Source organism: Hermetia illucens, chromosome 5, assembly GCF_905115235.1.
Source record: "Hermetia illucens chromosome 5, iHerIll2.2.curated.20191125, whole genome shotgun sequence".
In the NCBI taxonomy this organism is placed as follows: Eukaryota; Metazoa; Arthropoda; class Insecta; order Diptera; family Stratiomyidae; genus Hermetia; species Hermetia illucens.
Window position 1 is genome coordinate 62160739 of NC_051853.1, and position 14360 is coordinate 62175098.

Below are 14360 nucleotides of genomic sequence, written 5' to 3' on the forward strand. Positions count from 1 at the left end.
TGAGAAAACGGTATATGACCACTAGCCAGTTTTTCCTTTTATATAACGTTTGCAATTTTTTATAATATTTAACTATTCACTTTCATTTCAGCAATACTGTTCCCATGATTGACAAAACGAAGTCAATAACTCTTGAAAGTGAAATGAATATCAAAACTTCAGGTTCAGCAGATAAGGTAAGCACACTTTCCTAAAACATACAAATTGAATGTTACTGTAATTGGAAGTGTTGTAAATTTGCATTACATTGCAGATATCCCATTGTCGTTCGTGGCATGCATGTAAAGTACACTTAGTGGACAATATCTTAAAAGCCTACACAAAACACGATGCAAATGTAAATGTTTACCTCATTTTTTTTATCATTATGAATCTTATTGTTAGTGTAGTTAGTTGATTTATTTTGTGACATTATAGTCGTGCTCTTAACTGTAAGAAGCCTATATGTCTTTAAACTTTAGTGTTTGGGAGGAAATTAATTTCCAAAATTTTGTGTCAGGTGGTTGAAATCGATGTACGGGATTTTAATGTAAGCGAAGATGATCTCAATAAACGCAAATGTGTATTCAAGCTAACTCCAAAGTCGGCCAAAACGCATTTCGACAAGCATAGTTCCCCAATTGAAATACATTTTGAAACGAAAAACACCAATGACTTCAGGAAATGGTTGAGGACGTTGCAAGAGATGTCTTTCCATGGTATTTCGCACGATGTGAGTTCAATTCTCATGTGGCATGCAAATCAAACCTCTACTGCCAACACTTCCTTCGATTTTCAGATACCGCATTCAAAGTCGGGATCACAGCTGGCCGAACCGCAACAAGTTAGTGCAATAACAAGCGTGCAAACAACTCTATATGAAGAAAATGCTCACACATATGAGACGGAAGGTTCGGTTTCTACCGAGAATGGTATCAACCACACAGTTACGGTTAAAACGAGAAAAACATCAACGTCGTCGTCATCACATCAGCATAAAGAATTTAGCGAGAAAGAGATGGGATCACCTAAATCACGAACGTGGAAACATCTGTTTAGGAAAATTCAAGGCAACAACGACGCACATAGTTCATATTCGCCACCACCACCGGTGGGATCAATAGGGGTCCCGTTGAAGTTATGCCCTATGGTAAGTAATGTTGGTTCGAACTTAAAAATTCAATTACTGTTTGGGCCCCAATTTTTATATCTTACTAATCTTTCACCTTAGTCCAAGGACAACGAATACGTTCCATATCTGGTGGACTTATGCACAAAAATCGTTGAGTCGAAAGGATTAACCGTGAAAGGGATCTATCGAATTCCTGGCAACAAGGCTGCAATTTCTGAGCTACGTGATCAAGTAAACAAAAAGGATTTTGATTTCGAAAATTCAATAAACGATCCAAAATGGGAGGATGTGAACGTAGTTTCAAGCTTGTTAAAATTATTCATTCGGAGTCTTCCTGATGCTTTGCTGCCAAGCTCTTTCTACAACAATTTCATCGAAGCCGACAAGAAAACGGGCGAAAAACGATGCAAAGAATTACTCGCACTGTTACAATCTCTTCCGAAGGTCTCCTATGAAACTTTAAAACATATCATTCGACATATACATCGTGTTAGCCAACATTGCGAAGTGAATTTAATGGAACCGAAAAATCTTGCAATCATTTTTGGACCATCGATTATCCGAACACCAGATGAAACCTTAGAGATTGCTGTTAAAGATATGAAATATCAATGTAGAATAGTAGAATTATTTATTACACAAGTGAGTGTGAAAAACGAAAAAAGTCGGGATAAATGCTAAATAAATTCTTCCTCCAATTTCAGTATGAATACTTTTTCGAAAGTGGTGCTCTTCCGGAACTTGCAGAAACGCCAACTGCTCAGACGGCGGCCGTCACGCAACAAGAACAAACGAATCTATTACTCGGCAACGTATCAAAGATTGAACAGAAAATCCATGACAAGGAATCGATAAGTTCGCGATTTATACCACATTTGAGGAGGCGGGGTAATAAAAAGAGTGGCACCAACTCAGATACACATTCGGGCGAAAGTATATCTGTAAGTATTAATTTCTTTTCTGTTTGCTTAGAAATTGGGTTCGGAAATGAGCAGCAACGGTTTCTTTCATTTCCAGTCGTTTGAGGCAAAACCAACTGCTGAAGACAAACCTAAAGATGGCTGTGAATTCAGGCACAGGGACGATCAGGACAGTTTGGATGGGGGGTCCACCGAACAGACTGAAGATGATGAGCTTAATGCCAGCCAGAATAGTGATACAGGTTAGATTTCAGTCGTAGAATTATTGTAATGACTTAGTTGTGAACAACATGCCAATCTTCCAGGATCAATGTCACTTACAACCGTTACAGATGTTCTTGAAACTAAATTGCGGGATATCCGTAAAACTCCAGACTCACCCGAACAAAAGGAAAACATCTCCAAATCAACTCTATCATCCTACAGACGGAATCAAACTAAACCACTAACGTTGGGAGAAAACATCCCATATGCAGACGAGTCGCCGGAGAGAAATTATGCTTTCGATGGTACAGGGCGAACGCCAGTTCGAGCTCAATATACGAAGTCGCCACTATCAAACTACAATTACGATACAAAAACCACATCGTCAAGGACATCATCATCGTATACGCATGATTTGCATTCGGACGATTCAGAAGTATCTACAACAAGCGATCCGAAAGACACACTGGTTATATCGCCTCTAATACTGGAACGTTTAAAGAAACGCCGTGATTATCGCCTATTTCGATCCGCCTCATTTAATTGTCGCAATTATTCGAGCCGGGCAGCACAAAGTCAACAGTCGACGCTAACAAAAGACGAGAAAACGGACATGAATATTACAAAGAAAAGACAAATACAGAATAAACAGAATCGTTCCATCAAACGAAGACATACGTTGGGTAGCCCCAACGATTATTTTACAACCATAACACGACGAACTAACAATGATAACATGATTGAAGTGGGTATACGGATAAAGAACGTGAAGAAGCGCAGTTAGTCTTGATTAGATTGCAATTAATTAACTTGATTGTACTGAGACGGTAGAGAATGGTGCAAAAATATGAGTTTCATGCTGTCAGCACGAGTTTTGCTGGCGGGCAACTATTTCTATATAGACGAAAGGCGATAGTTGTGACAGGACATCGTTTTTGTGAACCCCAAGGTCCCCACAGGAATTCGTCAAAAACGAAGACGATATCAAATTTAGATTTTTGCTTATAAGACACGGTTGCGTTGAGAGTTTCGGAACCGGCAGGAGCCCGTCTCCAAAGGTCGAAGTGTTAGTTGAGAACACAACATGATTCCCGGGTGTGTAACATGGCCTATCATGTGATGGACGCTGCACCGCACTCTACCCCAATCATACGCAATACATGCAAATGTACTACGATCATTATTTACTATTTTATTGTTTTTAATTATCTTATCAATTGTACATTGCTTTATACTTGAATGACTGTTTACAATTTGGCTATAACATGTTTTTATGATTAATACAATGCAAAACTGAGGATGAAAAAGAAGTGGAAAGTAAGGCAATCACTTGTTACTTGCTTACTGTCTATTTCTATTTTAGTCGTTTTTATTATTATTCTATTTTCTATACATCTATTTTTCTTCTTTAAGAAATGAAAAACGGAAAAACGCTAATATAACGTTATTTTTGCTGTAACGATGAGAAGAAGGTGGAAAGAATGAAACACATTTCGTTATTTATATTTTAAATTAATGTAAGGAGTTTTAAGAATGATGATGGTGATTTTAATATAACTAAAATTGATTCTAAACTGTTTTGTGGATTTATGAGAGAAAGGAGCTGGTTTAAAGTCACTCATTAGATCTTTCAGTCGTTTCGTAAGTGACAGTTCACATAACCACTGCATCTGCAGTAATGTTATCCCGCTGGAAGTAATTGAAAGTCATTTTGCTCTATGGCTTTGTCGATATCTCTAAGGCCAAATTGACGGAATAGTAAGCTTCTGTCATAATGGACGACTCCACCAAATACGTAAAATATGTTGGTGAGCAAACAGCAGCAGTTATCCGATGCATAGCCTCTAAATGGATACGGTCACGACCGCTACTGCATATTGAAAAAAACACGCATAGAAGAAGAAAGCGTAGACTCACGAATGGATCGAGATATGGTAAGTGAAATATTTCCTTATGCTCAAAATATTTACATATTCTTTTATTTAAACTAACTAAAGATTTGAAGCTAAGGGGCTCTGATATCAAAAGTTGTGCTGCTATTTCATTGAGAGGCTTATCTTCGATACTTGCCTTATTTATAGGCGGTTATCTCCAATTTGAAGCAATTCAACATGCTAATACCTTTTGTGGTTTGAAATATAAAGCCTTAATAATGCAGTGACTAGTATCTGATTCCTGGCATAGCTTAGCCGAAATTTTTAGACATTTTTTTTTAAAGAATAACACTGTGGCAGTGACCTGCCCAGAACTGAGCGATTTATATATTTCGAGTCAATGCTATCAAGCAATGAAGAACTGCGCTATGAAGTTGCTTCACGCATTAACACAACTTGGATGAAGTGACGCTCCACAGCAGGGGTTATTTGCAATCGACGTATCAACGCACGTCTCAAATCTAAAATTTACTGAAATGTCGTCCGCCCTGTTTCCCTTTAGGGTTCTGAGTTTTGGCCGACTATAAAAGACAATGAAGGACGTCTCGTGGTAACGAGGACGAAGGTGTTGCGTTTGACTAGTGACGTAACACACCTTGATCACATCCGTAACACACTTTGATCACATATCAAAAGGCTCAGCAGCTTAAGGGCATCGACCGCGGCATTCTATTCATTTCGTGGTGAACCACCAATTAACAATGAAAAAATTTAAAAAAGGCGACCAATAGTATTGTCATGCGTTCATCTGAAAATCCTTGGGCAAACATCAGGTGGCCCTGATGAGGACATGCTCTGCCATAATCACCCAAAAAAGGAGACAAATGGGCTCAAATTGTTTACATTACGATGCAATAGAGCCGGCGAGTCAGTCATGGAAGTCGGATTAGGCTCAGAGATGTTCCCGGAAGGCTCGAGTATGGATGATGACCATATTCTAAGTTGCGAAAAAATAATAGCAGCCAGTGTCAGACGGCAATTCAAACGATTGAAAGTACGACTTGGCAATCAACATTTGTTACTTTTTTATTTTCAAATAACAAAAACTATCCAGTAATAGTATTCAAAAGAAAAATAAACACAATTTCTTTTTTCGTTTGAAAAAATTGAACAAAGTGTCAGCAGTACCAAAAACAGGTGCTCAAGAAAAATATGATTTGAAATATTTTTTGAAAAAAATTTCTACATTATTATATTTAAACAAGTCGGGAAACCGGAAGCTTGACGCTTCAGGTATAAAAGGTTTTGTGTTTCCCTATGTGAGGATCATAACGTAGTTCTCCATTGGCTTATAGCATTGACCGGCGATATTGAAATCGCACAGTTCTGGGCAGGTTACTGTCATTGAAAGAGCTGAGCGATTTAAATATCCCGAGTCAATGCCATCAGCCAATGGAGAACTACGTAATGAAATTGTTTCACGCATTAACGCCACCTGGATGAAGTGGCATTTCTCAACTAGTGTTCTTTGTGATTGATCCCAAATCTAAAATTTACTGCCATGTCGTCCGTCTGCCGGTATATAGTTCTGAGTGTTGGCCGACTATAAAGGTCAATGAACGGCGTCTTGCGGTAATGGGGACGAAGATGTTGCATTGCAGTGGTGACATGACACGTTTTGATCACGTTTAAAATGAGAATATCCGCGATCGATATGGGTGGCGTTAATGGCCAGATTTCCATGAAATTGAGCACATGGATACGAAATATTGTCCTCTATGTTGGTGCAAAATTCGGAAGTCCTAGGCTGAATTTAAGGGGGGTTTTTCAGTAAATTTCTGAAAAGTAGTAATATACTATTAGTAAGTTTATTTGAGCAGATATCCGAATGGGACATATTTTGAGGCCTAGATTTCATCTAAGCGCACTACCCTGATTTTTTTTAGGATGGGTAGTTTCCCAAAATGCGTCCTGTCTCACTTTAAGTGCGTACATCTTGACTCCTTACTCACGCGCTTTGCAATTCACGTCAAAACTAATCTCACTTTCGGAAAGTACAAATCGAGACCTTTCATTTGATATCCTATACGACTATATCCGGTGAAAAAAAATTTCAATCCCCCCTTTTCATGTAAACTCCACCTAAATTTATGCCACTCGCCGTATGTGTGGGATTGCATAGTTCTCATCCGTCCACCAAATTTCGTTCGGATCGGTTTAGCCGTTTTGGAGAAAAGTGCGTGTGATAGACAGACAGACAGACATTGAATCGATTTTAATAAGGTTTTGTTTTACACAAAGAATGAATAGAATGAAAAGCCCACACCATAATGCTTGAATCGCCGTTCTTAATTGCTTTTACAACATACTTGGGGTCAAAGACGGTATTGGGTGGGTGTCTTATTAGACCATAAAATGTTTCTCCATTTCTCAGTCGTCCAACTTGAACTGGTTTTGGCGAACTGTAAACGTGTCGTTACATACATTTTTCTGAGCAGAGGAACTGTTCTCTCTTAATTTCCGACGTACAATTTGAACCATCACTGCCACATCAACTTCGTCATTGGTTGCCATTCTCTTGCTGCAACGGACTAACCGTCTCACTAACAGCGACGACATTGCTCCCTTCCTACCTCGAGTATCAGGTTTTTTTTTTTCATTTTTTTATCCAAAACTAATCAAATTAAATAAAATATTCTTATTTTTTCAATAAAAATATATTTTGTGAACGAAATATAAATTTGAACCGCAGAAGAACCTTAGGACTCTATTATTTTCACAGCTATTTTTTTGCACGTACATCATTTTATGGCAGTAGAACAACAAAAATGACGGTCGCACCATTCGAATCTGTTATAAGAGTTAGACAGCGTTATCAGCACTGAATAGTTTCTGTTGGAGTTTGGCCAGCTGAATGAAACATTCCTGATGTGGATGCCAAGACATCCGAACATCGCTAATGTCATGGTACATAATATAATAATCAATCAACAACAAACTTATTATGAAAATGAATCCAGAGTACAATTGCACGGTTAAAATATACTATGGCAATGCACAATGACCCGTGCACTAGCAAATTAGGACGCCGGCCCAATAGTTTGTAAATTACGAATAAGGATTTAGCCACGTAAGAAATTAGCCACACAAATTGTAAATAAGACCGAAAATTTGTGAACAAAATTCATTCTTTATCCAACTGAGCTAGAGCAGTTTCACTACTGCTCAAAAGGAGGATAGCTTCTTAGCTTCTCCAGGAAAGAATTGAGGAGAATAACTTGTAAGCTTCTTCATATGACTGGTCAGGCCAGTGCTATATTATCTACACTGCACTGGAAGTTATTTAGCTGCTCATCTCGGAAACAGTATTTACCACCGCACCTGCTCGGATCTACAGAGCTTCATGCTACTCGAAGCAGTAAATAGTGTTTATCCAGACGCGGCTCAAACAAATCCCATTACACTAGCAATGAAGAAACCGATAGACTGACTCCCCATTAATTTGGCTCCACAATAGTGGACACTCAGCCAATATATGGTATTAGGCCATCCCACTGTCAAGGAAGGATGATATTACAAAGGTTCGCGCAACCAAATAGAAAAATTTGAATTGAACGTGAGGAAGAGAATAAGACCTACATTTCATATGCACCTACCCGGCCTACTCAAACTTTAGTCGAAGCTATCTCGAAAAAGTTTTTTTTAACGAAGGATCTCTGGCTCTATAAGACGCTTCCAGATACGCAATAACCTACGAACACTTCAAGCGGGTATTCGTTGAATGAGCGATATCAGTGGACAGTACAATGGGCTTGATAAAAGGCCCGAGCTACGGCTCCACCGCTAAACTAATTTAACGTTTTCCCATGTAGACATAAGGCATGAATATATGATTACAACAATTATGTATGGTCTCGTGACGGTTACCAAAAAGAGAGAGTTGGATGAACTAAAACTCGCATCCCTTTTTTATGAGCGACTTCAACTATCACATGAGGTAAAGTATCAGGAAGTGATCCTGAATACGAAGCTAAATCGGGACCAACAGCTCGAACAATTTGAAAAACAAAGACATGGACATCTGGATGGAAACCACATAGTATACGAGACGTATCAAGTTGTGGTGAAACCCGCGTTTAGCTGGGGACCACTAGTATGGTAACCAAAAATTAAGCAGAGGCAAGCTGTCGAGTAATTGTTTTCACTGCAAAGGCTCACCAACCCCATTTATCCTGGAGACGCTAGTACAATTGTCACCCTTGGACCTCGTAGTATAGAGCTGAATGACATGTAGCCGCCTGTAGCATGCAGATAATAACGTAATGACAGAATTTTATGTGATTTTATGTCACTGAAACACTGCTTCGATTCAAGAGTCCAAACCATGGTAGTTACCATTGAGGAACCACATCCTATGATGCACAGATGGATTTGATACAGAACAAAAGACCGGATCTTTTTTTCGGGCATCGTTCGTCAGCAAGAATTTAAAGAAGTATGTTGAACCATAGATTGGCAAAACCATGATTATGATTATAGTCGGCAAATTCGCAGGATTTCGTGATTGCACGATTATAATCTTAATCATGCAATCATATGTTCCATACCATCTCACGTATGGAACATGTACAAATCACGAATAATCTTAAAATTCAATTTGCCAAATATAAACAATTGATTGTGAATTATGTTAACTCTTAATGTTTCCCAAAGTAAACATTTCGATTGATTCCGATTTTGGTGTTTCCTTGATTAATTGGAACGTGTGATACTTGGCCGTTATTATATTATTATAATATTTAGTTTGTTATATACTTAAAATCAGTTTAAAGGAAATCAGGAATTAGTTTTTCAGAAAAGAATCAAATTAAGAAGTTTGAAATAAATCAAGTCAAGAATCAGTACAAGAATAAGAATCATGCCAAAATCCATTTCGCTTAATAAAATGTAGTGTAAGTGAAGTTTTGCACTAAATAAAGTTAATGTTTCTTGAACCCGGTTTTTCCTTCCCGAAAAGTGAGTACTTTTCCTTGTTTCATAACAACACATGATTACAATCGAGATCACGAGACGAATTACAATCATAAAATTTAAATCATAATCACGATTTTGTCCAACTCTGGCTAAAATCTACTCTCGGACAGTCAGCCAGTTGTGATGGGAGAATCGACATCTAATGTGAGGAAACTAGAAAACTAATATTTAGTTCTAACTGCTCAGATGAATAGCACCGTGAGATTGTAATCCAGACACCAAAAGTTGTGTTAGCCGCTTTATGGTTCTGAGTGATTAGCAGTTAAATAAAAGTCTGGGTTCAGAATACTTTATCGTTTTCTACGGTAGTTGATTCAAGGAATTTTAGGTGTACATATAGATAATAATGTGTCGTCCGTGCTTTGCTGAAAAGCGATTCAGCTTCCCCAGGACTTCAAGAGATGCCCAAACTCACCCTCCACTGTTCTACGACAAATGCTCTTGGGCCGACCCACCCGTCGGCCCTATTGGGACAGTGAGTCTCACTGCAAGGCACAATGGAATTGTCACCCCTCCTTAATGTGCAACCCATCCACTACTATTTCCGCCTTCCGATCACAGTGCGTATGATTGCACGGCCTGTGAGCCGATCGAGTTCTTCGTTCGTGATAGTATGAGGCCAGAGTACCCTAATAATACGATGCAGACAGGTGTTGACGAAGACTTGGAGCTTTCGAGTGACAGTGGGGTCACTTCCTGTGTACTTCTCCCATATAGCAACACAGAAGAAACACTAGCACAGAACAATCTCAACATGATCTTAGTCTTGAGGTAACTGCACTTCCAGATTTTAAACAAGGCAGCGAAAGCGGATCTAGCGCTGTTAATGTGTCGAGTGACATCCAATTCAGTCGGCTGAAATCACACTTTCTAGATATTCATGGAAAATTTCCTACATAAAATTATGTCATGAGCGGTTCTTTGGTTTCTTCTAAAGAGATTTTGTTTTTGTCAAGAGTTTGAATGTTATGCTTAAGTATCTTTACCCTTTTATTGTTTCGAGACCACTTGCATTGTTTACAGTACGTTTCAGAGATAGAATTCAGTTCAGGTTCAGTTGTTGCTCATTCCTATTAAGGTACTGGTACCGTGAAAAATAGTAAAATTTACACAAAATTCAATTTTTTCCTCAGCTATTTTATTACATATAAAAATGAAACTTTTTGTTGGACATTATTTTAGCCTTCAAAAGCACTAAAAAAAATTATTTTCCGTTTTTAAAAAAAATTGAGGGCGGTGGAAATTGGGCACTCCAAAAGTGAATCGTCCCATTGCGGACAGTCAATTTCAGGAATAGCACGTCTGAAACAAAAAGCATGTTAACAATGAAGGTTTCTTACGTGACAATTTACCACTTTTTCTAAAAAATCAATAAAATATAAGCAATGGCGAATGCTTGAAAAAAAATCAGCATTTTTTGTATTAATTTTTCTCAATAATTATTTACTTTTTTTGGTGATATTCTAGTCAATTGTCACGTAGGACACTCTAATAAAAAAAATAACAAGATTTATAAAAATCAGTTGATTAAATCCTGAGAATATAACTGTCCGCAGTATGAAAAACGCACTTAAAGTTTTTCTTTTTTTCTAATTAAGTTTTAATATTTTAATTAATTTAATTTACTATCCTTGGATGTCCGGATAGCTGAGTGGTTAGAGCACAAGGCTGTCGTACGGAAGGTCGCGGTTCAAATCTCGCTGGCGACAGTGGGATTTGTAACGTGATTTGACATCGGATACCAGTCGACTCAGCTGTGAATGAGTACCTGAGTCAAATCAGGGTAATAATCTCGGGCGAGCGTAACCACAGAACTGTGGTCAGTGTTCTGTAGTGTACCGTTACGGTCTTGAATGAAGTGCTCTAACACACTTCAAGGCCCTGATCCAATATGGATTGTTGTGCCAACGATTATTATTATCCTTGGATTATTCAAAAGTACTCCAGAGCCTATATACTCCTGCTCCTCTTCTTTATGCCCTACTTTTTTGGACGAACAAGGGCGCTTCCCTTTTGTACAGCTATTCGTAGAAGTTAAAACCAAAGGGCACCCCATTATGTCTAGAACACAGTTACTCGTTCATCATAGAACGTGACCTGTAAAATATGCATACTCAATTCCACAACTTCTTCCTTGTGAATTCTTTCTTCTTTTGAAGCAGTTTCATTAAGTAACTTTAGAATCTGGCTAATATTACGATACAATTTCATACGATAGGCGCTCAAAAACAGGAGAGGACCTGGCAGAAAACAGTCCAGTATAGACTTTGATTTTTGCCACATGGCTATATGATTTCGCATAACGGCCTACTGCTATAGCGCAGCGCGGTGACGTCCAATAATTTAGTAGTAGCACTGGGAAATCGTACATTTTCTGTTCTTCTTTTCAAGCCAAATTTACAAATCCTTAAAATCAACAAAACTAGTCGATTTTTGGGTTGGGTAGTTTCCGAAAATGAGTCCTGACGCACTTTAAATGTGCAGTATTTAACTCCTTACTCGCGCATTTTACAATCCACGTCAAAATTAATATCAGTTTTGGAAAGTACTAATCGAGGCCTTTCATTTGAAACCCCGCATGACTTATTAGGGTGAAAAAATGTACATTCCCGCTTTGCATATGTCACTAACTGTATGCGTGAGATTTCATAATCCCCGTCTGTCCATCAAATTTCGTTTGCATCAGTTTAGCCGCTTTGGAGAAAAATGCGTGTGACAGACAGTGAATCGATCTTTGCATGTATGGGGAGCCACCCTTTAAACTCCACTTGAATTTATCACTGCGTAGGTGAGATTTCATAGTTCCCTAATGTCGACGAAAGTTCGTTTTTATCGGTGTAGTCGGACAGTACGTATGACAGATAGACAGTGAATCGATTTTAATAAAGTTTTGTTTTACACAAAACCTTAAAAAGATGATTTCGCTCGACTCTTCCGAGTTTATTGGAAGCTCCTTCACTTTAGAAGGTGATTGTAACGCAAAAAAATGGGTTCTGCAAATCTCGGTTAACAACATGAACAGGCGGAGCATTAGTTGAAGCAGGAAGAGCATAAAAGTGCAATGTCCACTCCAGCGGTAAGCCTACATACTGACCCACTGACTTAACAAAAATACCCGATGTCATTGATTTCTTCGTAACTAAGGAGATCTCGGACGAATACATTCATGTTGTCAATGAAGAAAACATAATTTCCGATCACTTGTCTGTTATGATTCTGGTCAGCGGAAAAGTGAAGAGAAAAGACTATCCTCCAAGGCAGACTAATGACAAAAAGTGTGGGCAGTATTCAAAAAGTACATCTAAGTAAACGTTTGCAAAAATAACCAAATTAACACTGGCTAGGCCTTAATTACCAAATAAAAAAATTAGTCCTTCAACAGATATGTCTGAAATCTAACAGCAAAAAAGGCAGAGTCTACTCACTGTGGATGGCGGCAAAAGATTTGAAAAGATCCAGACAACAATTCCCCACTGGGTTCGATCTGCACAGAAAAAGGCAGATCTCTTCACGAAGCATCTAAAAAATAGCTTTTCCTTGAAAAGCATTCCACAATCCAACAGGTACGGTTACGGTTTACGAATCCGATAGAAAATGCAATGGAAAAAAGGAGTGCTCTCGATATTGGCCAGGCGTTTGATAAGGTGCAGCACCAAGGTCTATTGTATAAGATGCATAGAGTCCTCCCAGAAGAATATGTATACGAGCGAAATACGAACGAACGTAATGTGAACTAGAATTACAGCTGGTGTGCCACACGGCAGTGTGTTGGACGCGACACTGTTTCTTTTGTATATCAATTATACATCTTGCAGTGAAGAAACTATGCTATCCCTACCATGGGTAGAACTACGGAGGGAGCAAAAATAAAGCTACAAGCAGTTATTGACCACATTGCAGAATGGACCAAAAAAAAAGAAAAATAGAATGAAATCATCATAAACGAACACAGGCGAGTGAGGTTAAACATATAGATATGACACTCGATGCGAAGCTCATCCTAAGAAATAAGTGCGAGTTAAATACTATATACAGACAGATGTAATAGCTGTTAGAGAAGAATTTCCAGCTGACAGTCGGCAACAAGCTGCTAATTTACAAGCAGATCCTAAGGCCCATATGGACGCACGGCTAGCTCTGGGGTTAAACCTGAAGGTTATACAAACGTTTCAAAATAAAGTGCTTAGAAGCATAGTAGACGCTCTCCGATTCATTCGTAATGAGGATCTGCATAGGGGCCAAGCAATTACGCATAGCCACCGACTACGCTCAAAAGAAAATAAAGAACTCCGAACTGATATCTCTAATATAATGAGACGAATGAAAAGAGTAAATCAAATGATTTGCTAACATAAAGAATGCATAATTATATAAAGCACAGGGTCTTCTCCCAGATAAAGCGAAACTCAAATATGCAAAGTAAGCTGCTGAATGGGGAAAACTCAGTCGTAGCTTGGTAATAAATGGTTTTAGTGGTTAAAAATTCCACTTTCGGGGAACATGAACCTTGGGGTCAGTCTTTTAAAGATCTCCACCTGGCTCTCTGGCTCAACGCAACTGTGACCTCCTAAAAAGATTAAAAAGGACTTTCGGGAATAAAAGGAGTGATATGCCGACAAAATTAGTCTACTTGCTGCACGACAATTCCAGAACTTTCACGGCCAAAGGCACGAAGCAGTTGCTGGACTCTTTGGATGGCACGTTTTGATTTTCTGACTTGACGCCTTCAGATTAATATCTGCTCATTTCCCTGAAAGGGTACATGGGTCGAAATGGTTTCCAACGAATGTAGAAGTGGATGTGGGCGAATGGGTGAAGGAGCTGGCGGCAAACTTTTTCGAAGAGGCATCAGAAATTTAATCCCTTGTCTCACCACCTGCATTGAAATAGAAGGTGGCTCCGTTGAAAAATAACTTACCCATGTAGCCATGTACTCTTTTTTCAAGCCTACACAAATTGAGTACTCTAACTTTCTGGGCATGCATGGTAGCATTCGAAATGCTCTTTTATGCGTTTGAGGATAACTTTAGCTATAGAATATTTGTAAATATTTTACGTCCGCCTGCGCCTGAAATCAGGCCAACCCAACAAGAAGACGAACATCCATGGCATCACCATAATTAATACTACAACGTAATATACAACACGATTGTACCGTTTGCTACCGCAAAAATCTAACCCTTATAGAAGAATTCAACTCTATTGAAACAATCAACA

The 14360-nt window shown here is 38.6% G+C and overlaps 1 protein-coding gene across 6 annotated transcripts in view; it reads left to right on the forward strand.

Moving 5' to 3' along the window:
- LOC119656821 (rho GTPase-activating protein 21) overlaps positions 1 to 3809 on the forward strand; it is a 43455-nt gene extending 39646 nt beyond the window's left edge. For 5 of the 6 annotated variants that reach the window (XM_038063456.1, XM_038063455.1, XM_038063454.1 and 2 more), the window contains exons 11-18: positions 92 to 176; positions 254 to 337; positions 500 to 712; positions 779 to 1129; positions 1211 to 1753; positions 1816 to 2052; positions 2129 to 2273; positions 2337 to 3809. In XM_038063456.1, coding sequence (XP_037919384.1) covers positions 92 to 176; positions 254 to 337; positions 500 to 712; positions 779 to 1129; positions 1211 to 1753; positions 1816 to 2052; positions 2129 to 2273; positions 2337 to 3019 — 2341 coding nt within the window. In that variant the 3' untranslated portion in view covers positions 3020 to 3809. The remainder of the gene's footprint in view (positions 1 to 91; positions 177 to 253; positions 338 to 499; positions 713 to 778; positions 1130 to 1210; positions 1754 to 1815; positions 2053 to 2128; positions 2274 to 2336) is intronic. The other variant, XM_038063460.1, reaches the window with a different exon arrangement.
- The last annotated feature ends 10551 nt before the right edge of the window (positions 3810 to 14360 follow it).